Source organism: Rhamphochromis sp. 'chilingali', assembly GCF_963969265.1.
Source record: "Rhamphochromis sp. 'chilingali' genome assembly, chromosome: 9".
NCBI lineage: Eukaryota > Metazoa > Chordata > Actinopteri > Cichliformes > Cichlidae > Rhamphochromis > Rhamphochromis sp. 'chilingali'.
The window spans coordinates 34203157-34230582 of record NC_137936.1 but is presented as its reverse complement, the minus strand read 5'-3'; the positions used below and the strand labels follow the sequence as shown (position 1 = coordinate 34230582).

Genomic DNA, 27426 nt, shown 5'->3' with positions numbered 1-27426 from the left:
ACATCTACGGTACTTAATTTTCAGTTATTTAAGTTATTTAGGTATTTACATTACATGCCATGATTACTTCAGCAGTGAGAAAAATAGCTTATTGGCATGGCATATTACTTTTTATTGCCATTTTCACATATGTGTGTGTGTAAGAATGATTGTTGCAGAGGTAGTACTGTATAGCAGATGGCACTAAAAGCAACCAATAAAATGTTGAAGGTAAAAATTTTTTTACATTTTCTCGATCACACAAGTCAATCATCTAATTGCAACCCAATCATGCGTTTCCCTATATGGAAAATTAGAAAGGAAAAACCCGGCAAACATTAACTCAGGATGCAGTAAAAGTCTGACAGAGTATCACAAAGCAAGAAAGACCATATTTAACATTCACAGGTTCTGGATATCAGCTGTTGAAACCAGAGGTTTCTCAGAGTATTTTATTACCATCAATTTGTCCAGTTTTTATAAACCTTAACTTTGTAGTCAGGGACAAAAATATTTGAACCCCTGCTAATTTTATGAGTTTGCCAAATAACAAAGAAATGATCAGTCTATAATTTCAATGGTAGGTTTATTTGAACAGTGAGAGACAGAACATTAACAAAAAAAACCCCCACATTTCAGTAAAGGTATAAATTCCTTCGCATATTCATGAAGGAAACAAGTATCAGCAAGATTTCTTAATACAGGTAATGAGTTGACATTAGGAGCCTTCTCAACCCGTTACCTGTATAAAAGATAATGTCCATAGCAGCAATCAATCTATCCAGATTCCAAACTCTGCACCATGACCAAGACCAAAGAGCTTTCCAAGGATGTCAGTGGTCCAAGGATGTGTCGACAGCACTCTGGGCGCCCTTTCCTCATATTGTAAAACACATGTAAAAAACCTCGGCGTCTACATTGATGGTTCTTTTAAATTGAATAAGCAGGTGAGTGCAGTAGTTCAGTCCTGTTTTTTTCAGTTAAGACAGCTAGCCAAGGTAAAGCCATACCTTCCGGCTAACGTCTTTGAGCGTGTTATTCACCCTTTTCTTACTTGCAGATTAGACTACTGCAATTCATTGTATTATGGTCTAGATCAGGCCACCATCCATCGTCTTCAGATGGTTCAAAATGCAGCTGCTCGCCTGCTAACTGGTGCCAAACGAAGAGAGCATATAACCCCAGTTTTAGCTTCTTTACACTGGCTTCCTGTCTCCTACAGGATCCAATTTAAACTTCTACTTTTTGTTTTTAAGTCACTTAATGCTCGGGCCCCTCCTTACCTGTCTGAGCTCCTCTCTGCCTATGCTCCAGGAAAAACCACGAGGTCTAGCTCAAAACTAATGCTGTCCATCCCACGGACTAACCTCAAATCCCGTGGTGATAGATCCTTCTCTGTGGCAGGTCCCAGACTTTGGAATAGTCTCCCCTTAAATATTAGATCTGCACAAACACTTGAGCAATTTAAATCATCACTAAAGACACATTTCTATGCCCTGGCTTTTAACACACTATGACCCAAGCATTTTGGTCTTATTTGAATTAGTTTAGTTATTGTTTTAATTCTTTTACTGTCCTATTATTGTTTTTTACTGTTATTATTGTATTACATTGTTGCTTTTTAATACCATTTTTATATTGTTAAGCACTTTGTGCAGCATCGGCTGTTTGAAATGTGCTATATAAATAAATTTGACCTTGACCTACACAAGGCTGGAATGGGCTACAAGACCATCGCCAAGCAGCAAGGTGAGAAGGTGGCAAATGGAAGAACCATAAAATAACTGCCAGTCTCCATTGTTCTGGAGCTCCACACAAGATCTCACCTCGTGGAGTTTCAGTGATAATGAGAATGTTGAGGAACCAGCCCAGAAATACTCAGAAGGAACTTGTCAATGATTTCAAGGTAGGTGGGACGATAGTCACCAAGAAAACAGTTGGTAAAACACTAAGAAGTGAAGGACTGAAATCCTGCAGTGCCTGCAACGTCCCCGTGCTGAAGAAAGCACATATGCAGGCCCGTTTAAAGTTTGCCACTGAACATCTCAATGATTCAGATGAGGACTGGGGGGAAAGTATTGTGGTCAGACGAGATCAAAGTTCAGTTATTTGGCATGAACTCAACTCGCCATGTTGGGAGGAGGAGAAATTCAATTTAATTTTTTCAATTCAATTTTATTTATATAGCGCCAAATCACAACAACAGTCGCCTCAAGGCGCTTTATATTGTACAGTAGATCGCACAATAACAGATACAGAGAAAAACCCAACAATCATATGACCTCCTATGAGCAAGCAACAGTGGGAAGGAAAAACTCCCTTTTAACAGGATTGGTTGGGGTGAGAGAAGGAAAACTGGATAAAGACATGCTGTGGAAGAGAGACAGAGATTAATAACAGATGTAATTCAATGCAGAGGTGTCTCTTAACACATAGTGAGTGAGAAAGGTGACTGGAAAGGAAAAAACTCAATGCATCATGGGAATCCCCGGCAGCCTACGTCTATTGAAACATAACTAAGGGAGGATTCAGGGTCACCTGGTCCAGCCCTAACTATATGCTTTAGCAAAAAGGAAAATTCTAAGCCTAATCTTAAAAGTAGAGATAGTGTCTGTCTCCCGAATCCAAACTGGAAGCTGGTTCCACAGAAGAGGGGCCTGAAAACTGAAGGCTCTGCCTCCCATTCTACTTCTAAATACTCTAGGAACAACAAGTAGGCCTGCAGTGCGAGAGCGAAGTGGATTTATGCTGAGTCAGTTTTTTCAGTTGCTTCCTGGTTGTCTCATTACTGTGAGATACAAGCCCTAATTACAAAAATGTGACACTGTCCACATTATCACTGCAGGGAGACTTGTTGTTGCGTAAGAGTTTTTTATAGCTTGTGTTAGGTGTGATGTTTCCCTTCAAGTGCACAACAGGGATTTGGTTTTGCTTTTGTGATCTTGGATAATTAATGCTCTGTTATGCACTTAGTAACATGTTACAGAAGAGAGAACACAAAGATGTAATATAATCTGCACCATAAAAACAACACTAAAATACTGTGAACAGAAATTTATTGTGGTATTGCTTGATACAAAAAAAAAGCAAAAAGTAAGAACAAAGCCTTTTTTTAGTTCTTTGTAAATGTTGTAAATGTACTGACTGTCTATACAAGCACATTTAACCTCAATATGAATTCATTTGGAGACAATAATACAATGTAACTTTGTATTTTAAAGGTCTTCCATTAAAGTCCAGACAAAAATGCACAAAAACAAAAAAAGCATTAGTTATAGAGTATATTTCCCCAATCGCATTAAAGCTGTTGGTCTCTGGCTGTGGTGGTTATTTTGCAAATCAGAGGAGTCAAATACACCAAATGCTTTAGTTTTTCCCCCGTTTCAAAGAACAATTGAGAAATAACTAATTAAAAGAACAAAAGTGAGTGAAAGTCACCTGCTACACCTGTTAAAAAAAAAAAAGCCAAAATAAATAGCTACCAGGCACATACAACTAGATTTTGTGAGGAAGGAAAATCTGGAGATACTAATTACTGAGGATCTGCCTTTTCAAATGCAGGGCAGTTTGTCTTTTTTCATTTTTCTTATCATAACTAAGGACTAAAATAAATGCAGCAATCCTGTGAGCACATTAAAATGCTATTTTCTGCCCATTAGGGGGAAGCAGAGTGCCACTGATAATACAGTCATCCTAGTATTAATTCCTCAACCACCTGTGACTGACAACAAAGAGGTTGTGAGGGAATCCATGGGGAGGAATTAAGTTACAAAGTACACACTCAGAACCACTTAGGGAGCCGCAACTAAATGTTCCCAACATGTAAACACTGAGCTACTGGGAACTGGAGAGAGAAATTGGGAATTAGCCTGCATATCGCTGTCAATATCTGAGGTCATGTAGGGTTGGTGTGTGTGCTTGGTATGCACAGCAAGATTTATTTTAATATGTTAATATTTCTGGGAAGATCTAGAAACTGTGATCTATGCACTTTAGTAGTTATTAGAAGTGATAAGGGGTGTGGGTGACCCAGTTGGATGTCTGATCTTTAGTGCGCTTGGCAGAACTGTGGGTTGTGAACAAAGACTTAAAAGCCTCTGACTTTTCGTTCATATCCTGGATGGACCTCTTTGTAGCAGAGGCTGATGAAGACTTGGTCGCTTTAGACGAGCTGGAAGATCCAGAGGGTCCAGCCACAGCTGAGTAGTAGGATGAAAGAGACAAAAAAAAAAGGCATCTTTAAAAATAAGGACTTGTTCCTCCCACAGGTTGATCATACCCATTGGATGTTAATTTAACTACAATAGTCTAAGGAGCTTGGAAAGAGTCTGGACTTCTTTAGGTTTAGTCGAAGATGTTTCACCTCTCATCCAAAAAGCTTCTTCAGTTCTAAGGGCAATTGGTGGAGAGTCCCAGATTTTAAGACATGTGGAGAGTCCCCAAGAGGGTCACGGACCCCCTATTGATCCTCTACCTAATCACACAAGCCAAGGTGTGAAAAAACAAATGCAACAATACTGTCATCCCTTATGTAGCAGGTTTATCAGAGCAACTCAGGAGAGTTTTCTCAAAGCACAACATCCCAGTGTACTTCAGACCCAGCCACACACTCAGACAAAAACTGGTTCATCCCAAAGACAAAACTCCTACACACAAACTTAACAACGTAGTGTATGCTGTACAGGGAACCGGGAATGCTCAGACCTCTACACTGGAGAAACCAAACAGCCAGTTCATAAACGCATGGCACAACATAGAAGAGCCACCTCCATGGGACAAGACTCGGCTGTCCACCTGCATCTAAAGGACAAAGGTCACTCTTTCGAGGATGCCAATGTTCACAGAGAAGACAGATGGTTTGAAAGAGGTGTGAAAGAAGCCATTTATGTCCACTGTGAGTGACCATCCTTGAACAGAAGCGGTGGCTTACGACACCAGCTGTCTGCCATCTATAATCCAGTTTTGAGATCCCTTCCTAGACGCCTTAACGCCCACTCACATCCTGGGAGATTTGACCTCAGTAAATCACATGACAGGGTGGGGCTAGGCTTCACAATAGGTTCATCCAAAACCTTGGCTGATTGGGACCCACACCCGTTTCCACACCTTGGCTCGTGTGATTAGGTAGAGGATCAATAGGGGGTCCATGACCCTCTTGGGGACACTCCCATAGGGTTTAAAATCTGGGACTCTCCACTAATTGCTCTTAGAACTGAAGAAGCTTCTCGGATGAGAGGTGAAATGTCTTCAAGGAAACTTAAAGAAGTCCAGTCGCTTTTCTTTCCAAGCCCCTTAAACTACGATGACCTGGATGACTGAGAACAATTTATAGACATTTGAACTACAGTAGAATTTTACTTTAATTGGACATCAGTGGTAAAACACTGAACATTAGACTGAACATGGATCATTAACCTCCTGAGCCCTAGAAGAAAAAATGTGTGATAGATCCGTTTAGATAATTTAAGTATTGTTTCAAAGAAAAATAACTGTGGAAGTGGAGTCAAATTTAGAGCAGTCAAGAAATGCGGTGGACAAGAGCCAGACATTAGAGCACGAAGGTGAAATTTCAGACAGAGTGAAAAGTTCATACCAGCTTTTGAGGAGCCTGGCAAAATGATAACATCCATCGCCCATTATGGACAAAAAGGATTGTGTATGCTAAGGCTCTGAAGTTGTAGGTAGTTACTGGTTTCTCAACTGTTATGCAGGACATCGAACTGTGAAGGTAATCACACTTCATGGCAGCCTTATTGCATTCTGTATTCACTTTCCAGAGTGCTTTATTCTGCTCCCACTTAGCTGTGACGTTAAGATCATTATTACTTAGACTGCCCAATGTTGATGAAGCTCTCTCAACTTAATGAATTGGCTTTAATTAGGAACCAGTAAATTCAGATTTTAAGCTATCTTTACAAGCGGTGACAACAGATAAACTGAACAATGTTTCAGTTCCAATGCCACCTTCAGAAATGACCATTTCCCTCTTGTTTGTGTGGTGATTTTTTCTGTTACACACAACCACCAGACAATGGTTTCCTGTTTTCATGTTACCTGTTAGGTTTTGTATTGTTGATTGTCATTTATGCTTAGAAATATTTAACCATATATGCTTAGAGGTGTATAATCAATTGTGTAGTGATAGGATGTGTGATCTTTAGCAGGCTGCAAAGGCTTGGTGTGCATTCCAGAGTGGAATGCACACCTACATCCTGGGAGCATGGGAAGAGGTCGTACCTTGTTTTATTGTCTTATGGTAGGATAAACGTGGCTATATCTGTTTTAGGCTAAGTGCCTTTTGTTTAGATGAACTGTTGGACTTCCAGACCAGCAGGTTTAGGGAAGTCATTTATGGGGTCACACTCTGACCCCCCCCACACACACACACACACAAACACACAGACACAGGCAAGGTACTTTTTGTTTGTATGTAGACGTCATATGTTAATGAACCTATGCATATTCATGTAACCTCAATAAAAGAGCAGTGTTACGAGAGCAACTGGGGTCAAGCGAAGGAACGGCGTTTGTCCGGTTCTCTCCCGTGCACGAGAAACATGAAGAACTTTGCCTACTTCGTGTCTTGCTTGCTGTGTAATTATATTGTCTTCAACGTTCCAGCGAATAGGTTCAAGCTACAAACCTATCATTACCTATAGAATTTTCAACCCAATTTCAGTATGTAACCCAAATTGAAATGATAAAGATAGCAGATGTAGAGTTTAATAATATATATGCTGAAAGTGCATTAATTACATGACTTGACAAAATAAGAGAAGAAATCAAAATCTTAGCTGGTGGAAGTGTGATTGTGTGAATTCAACTGAATAGGTTTTTATTTCCCCTTCTAGATATTAAAATGCCTAAAAAATTGAGAGCCCTACATTAAACAGCTCCTATTATGGATGGTAGGTACAGTCACACCACCCCTTCGTAAGCTCCTTTAAAGATGATGATCCTCTGAGCTTCCACCTTCCTACTCTGATGTCTGGCCTTTGTCCACCTCATCCCCTGACAGCAGTAACACTGACTCCTCTTCCATAGTTCTGAGTAAATTATCTTTCTGCTTCATCCTGCCTTCTGCTACCAGAAGTATGGACTGGTTGAAAATGTAAGTAGTAAGTCCTGCTGTTCAATACAAAGGACAGTGAATACAATTTTTGTTTTGGAAGGGATAAACTTATTGTACATTTCTGAAATCAAAGTCAAAGTTAAGACTCTCAAATTGAAGAAACAATCTGAGTGTAAGCAATAGAATCATAATGTATGCCAATCTGTGGAAGCGGCAATTTCCATCATTTTGAAAAGAAAGTGCTCTGCAACCTCCACAAATGTGGCATTAATAAAAAGCCCATCATGTCCCCTTGACAGTATAGTAGGAGTCGTATAGATAGCATAAATGGTGCTTAATGTAGCAGTCTCAGTCAGAGGACAAAAATTCATTGCTGGGTCTTAGAAGGTTAATAAAAAGAGGCTGAATGAATTACATACAGAAAACCACATTCATGTTTTTAAAACAGTTGGCTTCAAGAGATTTGTGAAGACAATGCAATGTCAATAGACTATTTGTCTGTACGTAAATGATCCAAGTATTGTTATTTACCTGACTGGCTGCTGTCACCACCATTTTGTTGCAAGCTTGTTCCTGCTATATCATTGGGAGGAGACACTGTGCCGTCTGTGTGGAAAGCAATCAGGCAAGACAGAGGATAAATGGTTAAAAGCACTAATACTTATGTAGCGCTTTTTAACTGAGCACTAAATGTGCTTTCTTCCTACAACCCTCATTCACCCAATCACACACACATTCATAACAAGCACTTTTTTCTATACCTTGTCAAACATTCATCCACAAAAACATTCCAATGTATGCTTTAAGACATGCACTGACTGGAGTGCCCGGCAAATTGATCCACAGACCAAGTAAACGACTGTTCTACCCCCTGGGCCATGTTTTCCCCAGACTGTGTAAGTTGAGTGGACTTATACTGTTCAGTGAATAAATAATAAATGACAGATTTAGTGGTATTTTCATAAACTATTTATTTACCACATCAATGGCAGGGCAAATATTTTTTCTAACATGGCAACCTTTAAAAAGTGAAAGGAGACAGAAAGACAGGTGAGAAAGAATAAAACTTAATTGACTTTTTGATGGCATTTTACACACAGTACTGGTACAGTATCTAGAAAGTGTGGGAAAATACTGGCATCATATACAGTACTTTCCTCTGAAGAAATTATGATGGGACCCAGAAAAAAAACCATTCCTATGTACAATAATGGATTTCTATACAGTTTACATCAAATGAAAACTTTGGTTGTAAGATTCAGATTATTTTTTCAAATTATTTAATAAAAGCTAGACATTTTAAATGAGAATAAGAAAGAAACGTATTTCTTTGTGCCCCCTTTCCCTGTTAATGCCCTACCTGGCCCCCTGGCAAGACTTTGCTAGACCCGCCCCTGCACAGTTACCAGCTGTCAGCAACGTAGAAAAGGATCCTGGTGTTAGTTGTCTCTCAGAAACAGTTCATAACTTCCTCTCAACTCATTCATGTCACCTAAAAGGTAAACCTGCTTCTCCATCAGCTGTTCAGCTCTGATGATTCAGTAAGGACATCTCCTGGTTTCATCTTCATGTTTCCCTCTCACCACATATCCAAACCGATATCATGACCAACAGCTTTTACAGCTGTGGCTCCAGCAAACATCAGCTGATACTAGAAAGTAATATTAAGTAAATTCTAACAACAACTTATCAACCTTAAGTGCTGCTGCTGTTGTTTAGCAGCCTCCTCCTGCCTCACCTTTCCAAGTGGTGGAGACCAGCCACTTGCTAATGTTACTGAATCTGTGGAAGCTCCGCCATAGCCACCACCAAGCAGTTGAGTTATTTTTACACATCTGCCAGCATCTGGCCAATCCACCACCTTTCATTGTTGATACCGTTACGTAAAGAAAAAAACCTCCAAAAAAACCAAAACATCTGCCCATAAAAACAAAAAATCCCCCCCCCCCCCCCCCACCGGGCAAATGCCCGGTACGCCCGATGGCCAGTCCAGCTATGCATTGGAGTGTTAATCTGAGTAAAAACAAATCGAATTCTGGGGTTTCTCAGTTAGTCTTGTTTGTGAGTTGAGAGCGTTGTGCTATTATTGAAAACAGGAAACCACAGCAATGTTCTCTGTTGGCACACAACACTGACACCTTCAATTTAGACTAATTAACATCAGGTTAGACTGCAGATCTACAGAATCTGGTTCAGTGTGACTATTTTTGCATTTCTTGGCTCATTTATGAGAGTAAGAAAAACAACTGGAAATAGTAAGACACATTCACAATTATAGGACATGTATAATATAGGAAAGTTTTTACATTTTGATTTACAATTGTAAAACTGTGGGAATATCCCCCCCCCCCCCTTTTTTTTTTCTTTCCTTGCAAAAAGGTGAAAGACAGTCAACAAGGCTGATATTGGCCAATATTACTTATTTCTATGACTAATCTTTTACAGTTACACTTAATCCTGTGTTATTGGAAATGTGTCAGGATCTAAGTTTGCACAGGAATTATGAAAAACACTGTATGTCAGTAAAATATGACAAAACCAGCCTGATACATTACCGCAAAACCAGAATAAGATAAAGTAATAATGTCCATCATTGATGTACAAAGTATTAGCAGCATTAGCTTGGCCACACACTATATATTACATTTATATGTATCTTAACTTCTCAGTATTTTCAGTGTGAGTTAAAAGTTTGAATAACCCAGCTAGTACACTACAGCACATTCAAAATATTATCCAAATGAAGAAGAACATTTTCTGGCCTTTTGCTAGTTCGTTGGCCTTGTTCATGCAAATGCTGAACACATATGATGACTTACTTACTAGGCTTCACACAAACCTTTTGATTCTGATGTTGACACCGTTTCAGTTGCTTTACTCTTCTTTGATTTCTGAAAATCAAAGAATATTTGTTTCAGGGTTTTGTAGTTGTGAAGACAGATTCTATCAAAAAGCAGAGAAGTCACACACCTTAGTTTTAGCTTTGGCCCGCTTCTCTTCCATCTTCTCCCTCAGCTTGTCCACCTCCTCCTTGTTGCCATTGAGCACAACAATATCTTCATCTTTAAATGGATCTCCACACTATAACACAAACATTATATTCCAGATAAGGGACTCTTAAAGGGATTTAGAAAAGGCAAACATGTTTTGCAACAAGTGTAAAGGCAGAAGACATTCACCATATAGCGTTATTTCTGCTAATGCACTGTTATCCAGCACAACTGTTTTAAAATTAAATATGAGGTAGGACTTTCACATATATCATCTGAAATCATGAAGCAATGAGCAAGTTCTGTGTCAACCTCTGTTTACCATTTAGTACCTAAAAAGGGAACTACTTCAACAACCCCCAACAAAGCAAGATGTTTTGCAGAATCTGCACATAAACCTCCTCTCTTTCTCAAGGTGGAAACAACAGACCTGTTTTACTATTTGAGGAAACAACACACCCTTCAGCAGAGCAAGCTATGAAGGATGGTGCTGTGTAATCCTAAAGTAAAGTAAACACTCAACCAAGCATCACTAGCTGCACTCTATATAGAGCAAGTCTTGGATGGAAAATACTGGTGTGGAAAAGCAGGACTTTAAGTGGTTGGTTAAAAAACGTGACCCAAGATACAACATCCAATGTAGAAAATATTTTTTTCATTTTTATTGAAAAAGGAATAAAAGTTTTTAACTAAAATACTATGCAGGCTCCGAACGAGTAAAAAAGTGACGTTTTTTTAGTTATAGGTAAACTAAAGTGCTAAGGAGTTACGTTAAACCTTTACTTGAAATTTCCAGGGAAACACGACTAGCTTATTTTACTGTTAATTGTGTTATTATTGTGTATAATTCTCTATTACTAGTATTGTGTATAATGCTGTTGCTAGCGCCTCCTTTCAATAGATTCACACTTTGAATGAGGTAAACTGTTATCAGTGACAGTAGCTTCTTGGCCAAGGAGGATTAAAAAAGTGCCCTTCAATTACTTACACTTTTAAAAGCTGCCGCCTGCTAGCATTGATAAAACATTGTCTGGTTGTATATGCATTATAAATTTTGTGGCAAAACAGGAAGTAACAAAACTGAAAGTTGATTGTAATTAACATCATTTAAGGTATTTTGAAATATACATATTTGGCCGTCAGGCTAGTTTAAAATGATTTTCTCTGAAAAAGTGACTGCTTTCAGTTTCACTTCGTATAAGTACATGTAGTCCAATCCATCTTGCAAATCAGTTTTGTTTTGTTTTTTTAACTTTCTCAATGGACGTTCATAAAATGTTGCTCGTTTGCATCTTTTGCAGGAATTTGCAGTAAAACTTTTTTTTAATATGCCTTTTGCTTTTTCCATGAGCCATTAATATCCAAACATACCTAGAACTCAACACTAACTAACAAAACTATTAGATCAACCCACAGATAATTTCTTTGTCGGGACACGTCCCTTTTCCATTTTATTTGCATGCTGCCTGCCTATGACTGGCTAAACTCTGTGAAGCATGAGAGGGGAAAAAAACAAAACAAAATGCCACGAACGTGTCAGTCAGACACGCACACATCGATGAAATGACTAAGACAAAGAAATGTTATTGTTATTCTATGTTATTATTTCAACAGTTTGACACTTGAAATTTTCACAACACAATAAACCATTCTGTCACACCAAATCAAAAGTTTAATATTTGCTCCAGATCCAAATTAAAATGTAATTTGTTTTATTGTTGCTGTTGTTTTCATCGTTCCTTTGGTTTCAGAAGTAGCACTTGAGTTATGATTTCATTTATCCACAACAGTTTGTAAGTTTGCTAATAGAAATACAGGATAATACTGGTTAACGATAACCCTGTATGAAACAAACTGGCTTACATATTTGTGAAAGTCTTGCGATTAAAAAGAAAAAGAAAAAGGCTTAGGTTTTTGTGTCTCTAAACATATAAACGGGATGAATGCTTTTAATAGGAAAACACACACCGATATTCAAAAACAAATATTAAACCCCTGAGTAACAAGTAGGGGATCCATTGTGTGGTTGTAATGCAGGCTCACTGGGTGTGAACCGTGGCCATGTGCTCTGTTCAACACAACAGAGATAATCTCGGGAGCTGACCAAGCAGCAAATAAACTCTGTGGACCGCTATGAAGTCTGTCACTCTGCTGTTACCATCACCAAAAATGACACAACCTAGCATGAAGTCAGTTAGTAAACAAGTCAACCAAAATCTTTTTTTTTTTTGTAACTGCAAGAGGCAACAAGATTGTGAACAAGAGACGAGTCACACTGCACAGTGTGCATAAACATGCACACCATTAACAGGGCAGATAAACTGGAACTGATCTTATCTGAGAGGAAAAAAGAAAGAAGAAACTTGAGGTAATGAGATTCGAAGACGAGCAAAAAACAAGAATACTGATGCAATACACAAGTGAGCAGGAGAGAGAGAGAGAGAGATAGCAAGAAAGAGTGTGTGTGTGTGTGTGTGTGTGTGTGTGTGTGTGTGTGTGTGTGTGTGTGTGTGTGTGTGTGTGTGTGTGTGTGTGTGTGTGTGTGTGAGAGAAATGTGTGAATATGACTCCTTATGTCAGGTGTGTGATTGGGTGTTCATGCTAGTAACCAGGGAGGGCCGGACTTGTCTCATGGGGCTGTGGGAGGAGAGACATAATCAGCTGCAAACACAACAAGAGAATACTCCACACAATTACAAACCACTGTGGCTCACTCACAACGCAACATCAAGCTCTGAGAAAGCAACCTCCTGACGAGAACACAAGAAAGCAATTCAATTTAGCTTGACACTACCGCTACTGCTGCTGCTGCTGATGGCACCAAAGGAACGGACTCTTCACTGCAGGACTTCAAATGAATTATAGCAACATAACTCGCAGGAGCAATTTAGGTCATTAAGACCCAAACAGGTGCTGATGTACAAAAGTTGACCTCTTCACTATAAGGAGTATAGATTGACCTGCATCAAAGGTAGGTCACTAAGCTTGTCATTTCTTTGTCTTTCTTTCTTTACATATTCTGCTGTTTATTTCTGTTGCCTCTGACCAAAGCAGCAATGTGATAAATGATTGCACGAAAACAAAATATAGTCGAACATGCTGATCTAAATATGATCTCAAATTTTCATTGCAAGGAATGTATAAACAAATATTTTAAGAAACCAAAGGGTTTTTTTTTTATCTACCCAAACTCGTAACCAACAACCAGCAAGCTATTCCTTGTTTCTACATATGAACTGTTCTTTCTATTAGTCGCAATATGAGAAGGATAGGAATCTCAGCAGATCAGAAACATACACATTTCCATGGCAGCCTCCCTGCTGATATCTTTATCTTCAGTGATATTCTCAGGAACAGGCTTGAGTGAGGATGTTTACTGTGAAAGAGAACAGTGTTCAGACATGTCTAAAGCTTCTCTGCCCTCCAAAGGATACTTGGGTATAATTTTTTTTTTTTTTAATAAACAAAATAAAAAATAAAAGTTGTACTTTTTTCCAATTAAACTCAGGTTTACTTACATAGGACCTAACAGTATTTGGGAGAAAACACCAAAATTTAAAAAATTCCCTGTAAGCAAGCAGTTTGTGGGGAGTGTAGAACTCTCTTTTAACAGAAAGAAACAGCTAGCAAAAACTGGCTCCGGAGGGCAGTAATCTGCCATATCCAGTTGGGGGTGTCGGGATATGCTCGGTGCATCACAGCACACCGATTTAGTCCCTAAAAAGGAGCTACTTCAAACCTCCTCCAAAAAAGCGTTTTCGGAGACGTCTGTTACCCAACAGCTCGGTTCAAGGCTCATTAGAGCCGGTGAGAACACCGGACTCCCGGCAAATTGTTTTCAAACCCACCGCCGTCTTTCGCTACTCAGGTTAAACATGGTATATAAGTCACTTAGATAACTTAAAAATGTTATTGTTTGGCTTTTTTCAGTATTTTATTTGTTCCCAAGTAAATTGGTTTGGCTGAGATTAAAATTATAGTTTTACACAGATGAATAAACATCAAGCAGACAACTGATTATCAGAAGTGCGAGATGCTCGAGAATATACTCCTGTTATATTTTAGATAGCAAGGAGCAGACGGCAGAGTTTATTCAACTTTACCGAGACAATCTGCAAATTTCATTAAAAGTTTAATAAACTATCATCTTGTCTTTATTTTTAGTTAGCACATACCTTAAACACTTAAAGCTGTAAGCTGGTGCAATAAGCTGTAAGTTTTACGTCCAATGGACGCACAATCTGATTAGTTGACTAATCGCAAAAATAATCGTTGACCAGTCGACTATCAAAATAATCGTTTGTGGCAGCCCTAGTGCTGTGAAGGAAAGAGTGCTGTCAAGGATGACACCAAGACTCTTGACCTGAGAGTCCATTGATAACTCTGTTGTCAGAGTTATCAATGGATAATGAAAGACTTCTGGTTGGAACTTTAGTCAGTTTTGATTTGGTGCCTATTAGAATAAATTCTGTTTGATTGCCATTAAGTTTAAAAAAGTTGTGAGTAAACCAAACCTTGATGTCACTTAAACAATCAGAAATAGTTGTGGGTAGGAGAGTACCTGTGGGTTTGGAAGATAAGTAGAGCTGGGTGTCATCTGCATAGCAGTGAAATTGCATGTTATACTTCTTCAAAATATCACCTAGGAGTAGGAGATAGATAATACAAAGTAAAGGACCCAGGACAGAGCCTTGAGGTCACCAGAATTAACTGGAGTAGATAGTGATCTGTGAGTGAGTACTTGAACAAACTGTGAGGAGCCAGAGAGATAAAAAGAAGACGTTTAGAAGAATCTGATATTAATGGATTACAATACTCCACCTGAAAGAAAGCAGCGACACATATTTGCTTAATGCACGTTGAACGACATATCCAGTTCAAAAATGACTCTCAGGTTCCTCACAATGTTACTGGAGGCTAACGTAATGCCAATCAAGAGTTTGCGTTCTGGTTAGACATCATGTTTCAGAGATTAGGGACAAATATAATAACTTTAGTGTTGTGTCTAAAACATGCCTGTCCTTTAACTCAGCGGTCCCCAACCCCCGGGCCTCGGACCGGTATCGGTCCGTGAGTCGTTTGGTACCGGGCCGCGAGAGTTGAGGACCGTTTTCAGGGTTTTTATCAGTTTTCAGCGTTATTTTGTTATCATTTTTATCGTTAACTCGGTTGTCCCGGGTCTTTTCACGTGCGTTATGAATAAATCTTTTTTTTTTTTTCGGTACCGGTACTAGTTTTATTTTGTTGTATTTATCCGCGACACCTTAAAGGCCGGTCTGTGAAAATATTGTCGGGCATAAACCGGTCCGTGGCGTAAAAAAGGTTGGGGACCGCTGCTTTAACTAATTAATTTGTGTAATCCAGCTTCAGAGGTTACTATAGCTTGGTATCATCTGTGTTGTAATGAAAATGTATGCAAAATTGTCTAATAACAAGGGAAGGGAAGCATCTATAATGTAAACAGAATTGGTCCCAGCACAGAACCCTCTGTAACTCAATAACAAACTTGTCATGTGAGAAGACGACTCCCTATTTGCATGCACACATTGGAATCCATCAAATAAGTCATGATTAAAATCAATGCAAACCATTTCCTTTAACACAAAAGCATATATGAGTCTCTGTAGCAAAATACTGTGGCCAATGAATGTGACACTGAGATTTAATAGGATAGCCTGTTGTTCAAGTAAAGTAATTGTTCACTACAGAGGTTTCAGTACTATGATGAATTCTGAAACTATACTCAACGTCCCGCAAATAAACCGCTCCTCTGCAAGTGATCAGTTAAACGTTTTACAAGTACTCTTTCAAGAACTAAATCATCTTCTTCCCTTTGCCGCGTTGAAAATATACAACAAGATGAAAACAAGTTATCCGCAATTGAACTGCTTTGCATTATCATAAAAAATACATCTAACATAGTGATCGATATCAATTACCTTTGCCATGCTTTTGTAATATTATCATATACAGAACAGCAAGTAATTCACTTCCTGTGTTGCAAGCTGTGGTTCTAGAAAACACATCCCATAGACATTGCAGAAGCACTAAAGCAGCAGCAGTTAATGTGCCAAATATTACAAGCTAGCTTCATCAATTAGGTCCAACCTAAATACTTAACCCTATTTTATATTCCTCAAGGATCCAGGATCCTTCTGCAAATAATCCAACTGGATGTCTCCACTGCAGAAGCTTTAACTGTGGTGGTACTGGCAGACTACAGAGAAACAGGGCTATTATGCGCCAGCTTGAAGGGACAAAATGCAGCTTCCTCGTGTGCCTCGGGATAAGTATTATTATCTTTTCCTTCATTTATTTGAGGACTAGGACGCCACCTGAGTTAAAGCCTCCCCCATCTTCAAGTTGCAAACCTTTCTCAACTGTGTGTAAAACTTTTTTGCCAGGCATGAAGAAAGGAGTAAATTGGTACAGCTGTGACTGCCAGGTATGTATTTTCCCCCCACCCTTTCTTTACTTCTGAGAAATAAAAAGCACAAATATTCTAGATGAAATTTTCATTTGATCTAACAACCAGTTAGGAGCATTAGCACAGTCACATTGACATTCCTATTTAAAAATGAGTTTCAACAGTAACAGTCGCAATATATGCTTTTTTGGTCTACAGGTGGAAAGCTACATTCTAAACAGCCACCTGCCGTGCTCAAATTTGAAAAGAGATTTACACTTTATAACAAAACCTCTAAGTCGTGCAGAGGAGGCTTACCCTTTAGCTTTCATTGTGACTATTCATAAAGAGCTGGAGCTTTTTGTCCGCCTCTTGAGGGCAATTTACATGCCACAAAATGTGTACTGCATTCACGTGGATGCTAAGGCTCCACAGGAGTATCGGGAGGCTGTACAGAAGCTAGTCAGCTGCTTTCCAAATACATTCCTCTCCAGTCACAGTGAAACTGTGACCTATGCTGGTTTTTCTCGTTTGCAAGCAGATCTGAATTGCATGAAGGATCTAGCGAAATCCAAGACAGACTGGAAGAAGGTGGTGAATCTGTGTGGACAAGACTTCCCTGTTAAGAGTAACCTGGAACTGGTACAGTACATGCAGAGCCAACAATGGAGGGATAAAAACATGACACCTGGGGTCAAACAGCCGATGTCTATGATGTACAGAACGCAACGCCAGTACAAGGAGATTGTGGGGTCACATGTAGCTCCGAAAGGGCTAGGCCTGAGGAAAAGGCCTCCTCCACACAATCTGCAATTATATTTTGGAACAGCCTACTATGTTCTTACAAGACCTTTCGTGGACTTTGTTCTGAAAAGCCCAATAGCGCATGACTTCTTGGATTGGTCCAGGGACACATTCAGTCCAGATGAACACTACTGGGTGACGCTCAACCATATCAAAGGTAAAATGGCGGTTTTAAACAGGTGTACAGACACAAAACTCCACGCTTGTTTAACAGCTAGCACAAAACTATTAAACATGTACTAATGTGAGTATGATGTGATATAAACAAAAGATGATATGAAACAAGGTTCTAGGTTCAAATTTCCTTATTAACTGGAGCCTTCTGTGTCTGTATGTATGTGGGCTTTAAATACTTCAGTTCCTTCTCATAGTTCAGGAGACTGAATGGGTTTCTGTCTATGTAGGTTATACTTTTCTTTTTCATTTTTGTCAGCTAGAATAGACTCCAGCCTGCCTGTGACCATTTGTTATCCTTATACATTTTATTTCATTACCCCCTGGTAAAATGAAAACTTATCAGGAATTATAACAAGTTTAACTTTTGCAACTTTGATCAATGTCTCTACTTTTAATTGCTTACAGACTGCAAATGCTACCTCTTCCTTTAGCTTTTCTTTGAGATGTATCGAGAACTGACTCTCAAACAGCAGATGAAGGAGGCCTGAGCAGGGCTAGTTAAACCTTGACAATTCAATTAGGTCATATAATTACCAATTTTGTCTGATTACATGTTTTAAGAAGCTCCAGGCAGTCGCATTGATGGAGGCTGGGAAGGAGCTATCCGGGCAATCAAATGGCGGGATCAAGAAGGAAGTGCACACAGTGGTTGCAAAGGTATAGTCATATATGTCAATAAAGACCGGATTAGTTACTCTCCCAGAGATTAAATTCTACCAATATTTCCTAATTATTTAAATTATAAAAATGTGGTAAAAATGAGGTATTTAGTTTTGTAATCCAACAATAAATTATTAATCCCACATAAATCCTTGTGAGCAAGTCACATGTACATCCATAAATAGACACACACACACAGATATAGATAGATATATTAGGGGTGCAACGATATTCATATCGATATTGAACCGTTCGATACAGTGCTTTCGGTTCGGTACGCATATGTATCGAACAATACAACATTTGTAATTTATTTTATCAACTTTCCTTCTGACGATGCTGTCTGTGTTGAGCGCTCAGTGAATCTGCGTTCGACTACTCCGCCTAGGCTGCACTGTCGAGCGCAGATCCACTGAGCGCTCAACACAGACAGCATCGTCAGAAGGAAGAGCGCAGGGCAAGCTAGCAAGACAGAAGTTAAGCTCTCCTTGTAACATGGACCTCCCCCACCCTCATTCAGATCTGGCGTTTGGAATTATTTTGGTTTTCATGTGACGTATGACCCTGAAGGTAAGCGAGTCATGGACTAAAGTAAAACAGTATGTTGGATGTGCCGTGCAATGCTCAATTACATGGGTGGGAACTAGTGTGTTAGCGCAGTTAGCTCGTTAACGTGTTGGCCGTCTAGCCCCATGCACAGGGCGATCGGCGGTAGCTCGTTAACGGAGATTTGCCGTGTTGTGGCGTTAAGGTCATTTCAACGAGATTAACCTGAAAGCACTAGTGGGAACACAACGAATATGACTGCACATTTACGCCGACATCATCCTAGTGCAAAGACAAAAACAACAAGCATGCTACTAACTTTAGCCGAGTCATTTAGACAGCTGTTAGCACATGATTCTCCTTATGCTGCTGAGAATATAGCCCAGAAGACGCGGATAGTATAGCTTTTATTTTGGAAAGAGACATTTCTCTGTAATAAACTCTCTTTTCCAAAGATGAGTGATTCCTCAATCAGATACAGGGCTTGCAATATCGCTAGCCCCAGGACGTCGGGCTAGCGATTTTTTTCAGTCGGGCTACCAAAATCTATCTCTTCCCTGCCCGTCGGGCTATTGTAGGAAGGAAAATCATGCGAGCTGTGTATAGAGAGCGACAGCACTGATCTGTGAGTGATGATAATTTGTGCACCAATTCCTCTGACATCGTCTTATTAATCGTTAGCTTACTATGCAAACATGACAAGTGAAATCTCCCGCAGCAAGCTTAAACATGTGAGAGGTTGATCGCGCAGAGAATCGCTGAGCTTATGTGAGTGCGTGTGTAAAAGTAGCAGGATATATATTTTAGTTCTGCTGAGCCAAATAAGACAGGTCAGGGTGAAGAAGTGACAGCCAAAGAAAAGCTTACCACAAAACGGAGAAGTTATGACAAATCAGACTATAAGGCAAAAAGAAAGTGCAGCTTTATGGTTTCATGGACAAAATAATTTCTGTGGCTGCGATATGATGAGCTAAATAACCAGGGCTGCACATAAGTGGTCCGCAGGTGCGCATTCGCTGTCAAAATAAAAAACACGCACAAGGGTTAGGGTTAAATTTAAAAACTGTACTTTTGAGTTAAAATATATATTTATAATTTTAATAAATGACAAATTAAAAAGGCATGAACATGTTTTTTGTATCGAAAAAATATCGAACCGTGACACCAAAGTATCGAACCGAACCGAACCGTGAATTTTGTGTATCGTTGCACCCCTAATATCTATATATATCTATATATATATATATATATATATATCTATATATATATATATATATATATATATATATATATATATTAAATATATACACACGTGTATATACGTGTATATGTGTGTGTGTGTGTATATATATGTGTGTGTACATGTGTGTGTACATGTGTGTGTACATATGTGTATATATATGCGTGTACATACATATGTACGTACGTACATACATACATACATACATACATATATATATATATGGCATACTCTCCACTAGCTTTACGTCAAAGGTTAAATAAGCTTGCGTACATATATTTATTTATATAATGGAAACTCGTAATAAAAGGAACGAATTTTGGCATAATGCTAAAAAAAAAAGTCATGTCCAAGCTGCTGTTTTCCAGGGCATTACATACGAGACATCTGTATCTACGGAGTGGAAGACCTACCATGGATCATCAGCATGGACAGCATGTTTGCCAATAAGTTTGAGAGTAATACCTTTCCTGAGGCACTAGACTGTTTGGAGCAGTGGCACAGAAACAAGGTTATCAACCAGGCTACTGTTCCCATAGAACCGTCATGGCTACTGGCCATACACAGCAACTACAGCAACAGCAGCAGCTACTTTAACAGCAGTGCTGGAGAATGAAATCACTACAAACATGCAGTCTATATCTAGTTGAGCTTATTTGCACTTGTCTTGTGTTGTTATGTCATAATATGAGCATAGGAAAGCAAAACCAAGGAAGACAAAATGCATTCAATATGCATTTCAAGACCATGTGTGTATACTAATATATTTATCTATGAAACTTTATCAGTGCTGTCCTTTTTTCTAAATACAGAAATAAAATATGAAATAAATTCTGTCCATAAAGCAAAAATAATGACTAAAGCTTGGATGAAACGACACTACCAAAGAAATGTTATTCAGTATGACATTCAGTTTGAAAAACACAACTGCTGATAAAGGTGTTGACCCTTTCTCTTATTTAAGAAGTAACAGGTGTAAACAAATAAAAGCAATTGTGATAACGAGTCCTAACTTTCACATGATCTTGCGCATGCTGTCAGTGTGTCTGAACAATACCCGAGTAAACAGTGTTTTGCCTTTTTAAAAAGGTTTCTTTTATATAGGCTACAGAATTTTCTAGTAAGTCAAGCTAGACTAAAGACATTTGGTTATGTGAATGGCATTTTTACATTTTTACTGGCAGATCAACTTATGCAATGACTCCTTGCAAAAATATTTTTTTTAAAAAAACAACAAAATTTCTTAAAAAGGACAAAAAGTGTGTTCGGTAAACAGCAGCATGCAAGTAGAGTTCAAATATGAACCCACAAAAGAAAAAGAAAAAAGAGAGATAAATGCTGGCTTAGATAAAGATTCAGTCTTTATCCAATGACACACACTCTGAACTTGATTCTGACAGTTCAGCCTTAGATAACAATTTTATGATGGGTACTGGATGCAAAGGGGGAAAAAAAGCCAAAATGGCTATCACTTTTTATAGAACCTGTCCAAAACTCAGCACAAACTGCTTATTGTCTTACATGGATATAACAAAGGGTGATGTTGCATTATCAGTTATTTTGTATGTTTTACTTTGACATTTAAGGTTAAGTGAACTGTACTTTACATTTCCTAAACTTAGCAGCAACTGAATAAAGAGTGGGTAAAGTCAGGCTAATCGTATTGGCTCCAGAAACTGTGCTGCCTTATAAGCCTATCTTATCAAAAATCACAGTATTCTAAGTCAGCTTCCCACAAGAAGCGCTGTAGCTTTTCTTATACTTTTAGATATTTTTGACAAAGTCAAACAACTGATCTGTCACTGTTCCAAAATGCTTTTAATTAAACAGAAATAACAACACTGACCAGCTACCATCTGCTTTCTGTTACCTCAAAATAGCCTGTGCATGGGAAATTTCCACCATAGTTTTAATGCTCCTTACAACTACAAGGTCAGAACCCATAAAAGGCCTTAGGCCTACTTGATTCAAATTCCCGTGTGGCTTAAACTAGGGCAATCTCAGAAGCGACTTGAAGAAAGGAACAGTGCAGTTTAATCTGTCCAAAACACATCTACTCACATAAATGTTGTGATATGGCATGTTCTTTATGGTTTAGTATTATTTAAATTCAGAAAGAGGTCAGTAATATTGTAAACGCGCATTATATAAAGGCCATGTTCAACTAAAGTGATTAAACGTTAAACTTCCTCTGATCCTCAAATTAAAGTTCACATAGATTCTAGTGCAAATTGTGAATTCAGCAAAACAAAGGTCAAAACATGATGAAACCAAATTTCAAACATTTGCCTAATCACATATTCCTATAGAACAACAAAGTGGTTTGTAGTGGACTATAGGAGCACTTTAGTTACATTTACATTCTCTTCAGGCTTTATTTTCTTAACAATGCTGATATTGTGATAGTTTTTAAAAGTCAACATGCTATAATTTTTTTGTTTAAAAAAAGCAACCCAAAAACAATAAGTTATTTATCTGTGTGTATTCTACGAATGTAAAACATTGCCAGAGTTCACTTACATTTTTATTACTAGCCCTTAAATACCGAAAACAATGTGAACATGATGGTTTTTATTTCTATTTATGTCTTCTCATGGGAGCATTAAATCATTACACTTCAGTAATTTAACTTGCATTCTTATCTATCTGAGCAACCAGTTGTGCATCTGGAACAAAGCTAATACTAGAGGTGGGAATCACTATACATCCCACGATACGATATTATTGCAATTTTTTAAAATATTTTGCGATATTCAGATTCTGTACATAAAAGTAAACTTTATCAATATTCATTTTATCTAATATCAAAGTCTCACACTCAGTCTTTCTCTCATTTCAGTCAGTTTTATTGTTGACAAATTGAACGGTTTGTATTACAGTCTAGTCCAACTTAACTGAATGCAACCATCTGGTACAATTATAGCTATTCTGAACTATGCAATTTATGAAAACTATGCAGCCCCTTCAGCAACTGAAGAATTTGAAAGTAAATTAAAACAAAATATAATTTTACATTAAATAAAAAAGTTTTAAACTTAATTAAAATAAAACATGTCTTAAATTAAAATAAGTAAACTGTCATGTTTATTGCTGCCATAAAAAAAGTTAAACACATTTGGACAGTGAAGGAATGTCAGGATTCTTGCTCAGAAAAAGGATCAACATGCTCTGAAGTCAGAGCACAAAAACCTTTTTTGTAACAAAATATCGATTTCTGCTGTCCCTGTATCGATACATTATTAGCAAACAAAATATCACGATACTACACAGAATCGATTTTTCCCCCACCCCTAGCTAATACCAGACTGCTGCTATCTTATCTACATTTTTATCAAACCTGCCTATTTACAAATCATTAGCGTTGAAAATTTGCTGAGTGTGACTTAAACAAGGAGCATTAATGCCAAACACCCAAGGTCAATGATGGAGACTTTAGGTCCATCAAGTCTTTGAGTTCAACTATTGGTGGTTTTGTGTTTAAGGAGCATAAAAGCTACGTTATCATCTTGTTGCTGTTCAGCAGAAATGATGTCACAAATAGAGCTGGCTATGTTTGTTTTACATATTTTTAATGGCAGTAAAGATTAAAAGTGTCTTAAGAATTTTTTAAAAAAACTGTCAGAGTTGACAACCTACTGACGCTAAATAACCTGGGAAAATAAATAAATGAATGTTGCCTACCTTGTGGCAGATTTCTGTCTTGACTTCCTTCAGGGCCCTGTCTGAAAAGACACAGCCACAAGTCTGGAGGTAACAGAACCTAAAAAACAGAGAAACACTTATATGAAATTGTTAAACAGTTTCCACCTGTATCGCTTTTAGGGCCATTCACCAAAAATAAATAAATAAATAAATAACAGACGCAGGGCTGGGAACTGTATTTCTTTCTAACTTTATGTGATCTAAAGTTAGGTCCATACGTTTTTGGGTTCTTGACACGTTGTAATTTTCCCTCTGTACACTACCGCCTTTCTTTTCCACAGCTGACAAGGTCCCACAACAGCATAACAGCAAAAGTAACCCACAGACGAGTTGTTTGTGACACTACCCCCTGGTGACAGGAAACAGCTACAACATGTAGACAAGTCTGTGCCATAGCATCTTGGAGCCCTTAGATTTTGTGAATGTTTTTGTTTCTTAACCATAAAGAATTTTGACCTTATTCACTTTAGTTTTCCTCTGTGGCCTTTCAGGCTTGATGGAGTTGCAGAGCAGACTAATGCTTTCTTCTTTTCAGTAATGTACCTGATTGAAGATTTGGCCACTCCCAAGGTTTTTGATTTCTCTCTGATAGGTTTGTTTTGTTTTGTTTTCTCAGCCAAATAACTGTTTTCTTCACTTGCATCAACATTTCTACCAAATGCATTTTGTTAAACTCCAGAATCAAAGATACAAATCTGTACTTCCATTACATTTTGATTATTTAACTTACGCTGTGTTCCAGACACCTCAGAAGTCAGAACTCAGGAGTGACATCACTCCTGAGTTGAGTATGATTCAGTCAGAGAAGACAGTAAAAACAGGATGTCTTATACCTTGCTTCTTAGTAAGATAGAACTATTCATCCATCATTAACAAAACAGAGCAATACTTGTTTTTCTTTGACTTAAAAACACTGCTGCAGCATGGTCATGGATCGAACCTTGTAAGTGCTGTGTGAATGGATTATTTAACAAATCACAAATACGAAACAATACCAGCACAGGTTAAAAGTTTTACACTTTTAATAACGTTTACGTTCAGTCCTGCCATCTTACAATTGTTAACTTGTGGTTGGCATGTCTACTTTGAATTTCTGAGTTGGAAATTTGAGTTGAGAGGGCGTTCCAGGTGAAAATTTCCACTGGGAACTTGAAAATTCTGATTTCCAACTTAATCGCAAATGCGGTATTAAAGTACGATGTGGTTATGTACAGAGGTAAAATAAAATAAAATAAAAAATAGAGAATTTTAAGAAATACAGAACTGTCCAGAAATTCACAAGTATATCAGAAGCAAGATAGACGAATGCCATCATATGTTTTGCAGTGAATTTCAAACATGTATTTAGTATATTAAAATTAACTTAGATACAGTGGCTTGCTCCTTAAAACAAAGAGAGAACATGAATCGTCAGTCTCATTTTTTCATTCTTAGGTTTAGTACCTCTTCACTCAGGTTGCTTACCGGTGTTTGCCATTCATCTCCAACCCAACTACAGGGCAAATAAACATGCCACAATGAATGTCTTCATATCTGTCTCCCTTTGTATTTCTTCTTTCTCCTTCCCATTCAGGGTTATCAGTCAAGTTCAGCTCCTTTATATCCTTCAGAGAAAGCAAATAGATAGATTTCCTGTTTGAAACCACGAATAAACACACAATCATGTGTCCAGAAACACATGGGCTAAAGACCTCCAACTGTGTAAATGGATAATGTAGCTCTGTATTTTATTAATTACAAAAACAAACAAATAAAAAAAACAAGTTAGATGTTCACACTTCGGTGTTAATATACCTTGATCCCACGGATGTGTGCTACAGCCTCAGCATTAGGTCTCTCAGCCGACTTATCCAGGAGATACTCAATGATAGCATCTTTGTTGTACAGTCTGAAAAATAACATGTGCCAGACCACCAGAACATAATGTGGTGTAATGAAAAGATGAAAAACTGTACTGTCTTAATTCATGTCTGATTTTTGTTATTTGTGAAACGGTGTTTATATCTTCGCGCTGTCACATCATCGAGCGATACCGTGTCCAAACATCAAATAATGCCCGAGTACAAAACAAGACAAAAAAATAACTCACCTTCCCAGTTCACAGGAGACGATGGGTCGTCTAAGTTTCTCTTGACTCAATGCACAGTACTTCCATTTGGCAGCCAATTCTGCATTTTTATCAACCTGTTCATGTAAGAAGACCGTGAGGAAAGAATACGCCATGTAGCTTCGTCTATAACACATCAAGATAATGTTAACTAGCGTTAAATTCTGAAAACTCACAGCAACTACATAACGTACATTAGAAACCACATTTAAAATACCGTAATATGTCTTTTTTATTCTCATGATGAAACCCCGAAACTTAACAATACTTAGTTTAGCCCATTAGCATTAGCAACTTGTTAGCGTTCGAAAAATATCGCCAACAGGGATATTTTCTATTTAAAAACGGAAGGGAAACTGAAGCCAAATAAAGCTAACACACCTTCTCGATTTTCTTGGGCCCTTTCACCAACTCGTGTCTTTTGGGAATCGTGCCACCATCACAACCCATCTTGAAAGCTCACTTCTAACTAGTTAGCTCAAACAGTCACTGTCACACACAAAAAAACCAAAATGCTACTCTCATCAGACAGGAAGTTCTCGGGTTGTAAACAAACAACGAGATCTCACTAAAGCTCGCGGGATGTGCGATGAATTCAAAGTCGCCCTCTAGTGGCTGAATGACTAGAAGTTCAAACGCTGCATGTGTATCTAATAGCTTCGGCCATGGTGTGGCAGCATCGTTCTAAATGTGAGTATATTTATCTAACTTGAAGCTAGAGGAATAGAAAGAAACTACATATATATTTTTATATTGACTTTTTTTTATATTTTGTTAAATGTTTTTGTTTATTTTTTTCACAGCTAGTTTATAATGACTTAATTTAGATCAACTTAAATCACATATTTATACTGTCTAGCATGTAAATACAGAATAAGAAGGTGATATCAGAATAAGCAAATTGTCACAAAACATATACTATGCAAAAATGCACATAACAAAATAATCAAAAACAATCCAAATGTATTTAGCAGTAACATTGATTTAACAACAAAAAGGTTGTATGGTTCCATGGCTTTTGCTAAACTATAGCGCTTTATGACCCCACAGTCAAGCACACAAACATAAAACAACTTCACACAGATACCTCCACTCTTTCATTGTCCATCCATCCATCCACATTTTCAGTCAGCCATTAAACCCAGAACTAGTAAGTGACATTAGTCTGGCTTTCAGGCCTCTTGTCAGAGTGGTCTAAAGATGAAAGTTTCCTTGGAAGATAGTTCAGTGAGTGCTAATGAGATCTGTTTCCTGTGCCTTGCAGGCTTCAGATTAGTTTACTATCGATAGTGCTGTCCAAGAGCGACCATTAGTTTGGGGAATACCTCAGTGGAGACATCTCTGGCGGCATGACTGATAATCATTGTGGAAAAGAAGAAGGAATAAAAACCCAGCACTAGACTTCATTTTGGCCCAGAAAATAGATTTCAACCTCTTTATGCTCACCACACACTGGAAGCCACATACAAAATACAATACATTGCCCAAAATAAGCAAAATTAACAAATACAAACATAAAAACATTTTTCCATTTTCCCTGTTGGTTCGATTGGTTCTTCCTGTAATTTATAAATTGTGTTATGTGTCTTATTGAATTTCCTCCCTTTCTCACACAGAGCTAAATGTTTAGTATGGATTTTCATTAGAGGCAATGGAGTGAAAGCTCTGTTAGCAAACTATCTTTGAGAGAGTACAGTGCCCTGGGCTGAAGCAAATCAACACCTCAATGCACAATGGCCAAAG

General features: G+C 38.1%; 2 protein-coding genes across 2 annotated transcripts; one reads left to right on the top strand and one right to left on the bottom strand.

The window, feature by feature from the left end:
- Positions 1-3018: 3018 nt before the first annotated feature.
- On the bottom strand, positions 3019-26212 carry rtf2 (replication termination factor 2). The gene is made up of 9 exons (XM_080892415.1): positions 26065-26212; positions 25666-25760; positions 25371-25464; positions 25041-25180; positions 23556-23634; positions 10022-10132; positions 9891-9942; positions 7583-7657; positions 3019-4178 (listed from the first exon to the last, which is right to left on the bottom strand). Exons 1-9 carry the CDS (start codon positions 26131-26133, stop codon positions 3982-3984), a joined length of 912 nt encoding a protein of 303 aa, XP_080748541.1. The 5' UTR covers positions 26134-26212; the 3' UTR covers positions 3019-3981.
- On the top strand, positions 12374-23261 carry gcnt7 (glucosaminyl (N-acetyl) transferase family member 7). Its single transcript, XM_080892414.1, has 5 exons — positions 12374-13012; positions 16183-16486; positions 16667-17408; positions 17990-18085; positions 20243-23261. Exons 2-5 carry the CDS (start codon positions 16280-16282, stop codon positions 20488-20490), a joined length of 1293 nt encoding a protein of 430 aa, XP_080748540.1. The 5' UTR covers positions 12374-13012; positions 16183-16279; the 3' UTR covers positions 20491-23261.
- Positions 26213-27426: the final 1214 nt, after the last annotated feature.

Bases quoted from the DNA above. Each gene is read 5' to 3' on its own strand.
- rtf2 (XM_080892415.1), bottom strand. From the start codon at position 26,133: ATGGGTTGTGATGGTGGCACGATTCCCAAAAGACACGAGTTGGTGAAA. The intron at 25,465-25,665 runs GTGAGTTATTTT...GTTATTTTTCAG, and splicing joins GTCTCCTGTGAACTGGGAAG to ACTGTACAACAAAGATGCTA. The intron at 25,181-25,370 runs GTATATTAACAC...CTTTCTCTGAAG, and splicing joins CACACATCCGTGGGATCAAG to GATATAAAGGAGCTGAACTT.
- gcnt7 (XM_080892414.1), top strand. From the start codon at position 16,280: ATGCGCCAGCTTGAAGGGACAAAATGCAGCTTCCTCGTGTGCCTCGGG. The intron at 17,409-17,989 runs GTAAAATGGCGG...ACATGTTTTAAG, and splicing joins GACGCTCAACCATATCAAAG to AAGCTCCAGGCAGTCGCATT. The intron at 18,086-20,242 runs GTATAGTCATAT...GCTGTTTTCCAG, and splicing joins TGCACACAGTGGTTGCAAAG to GGCATTACATACGAGACATC.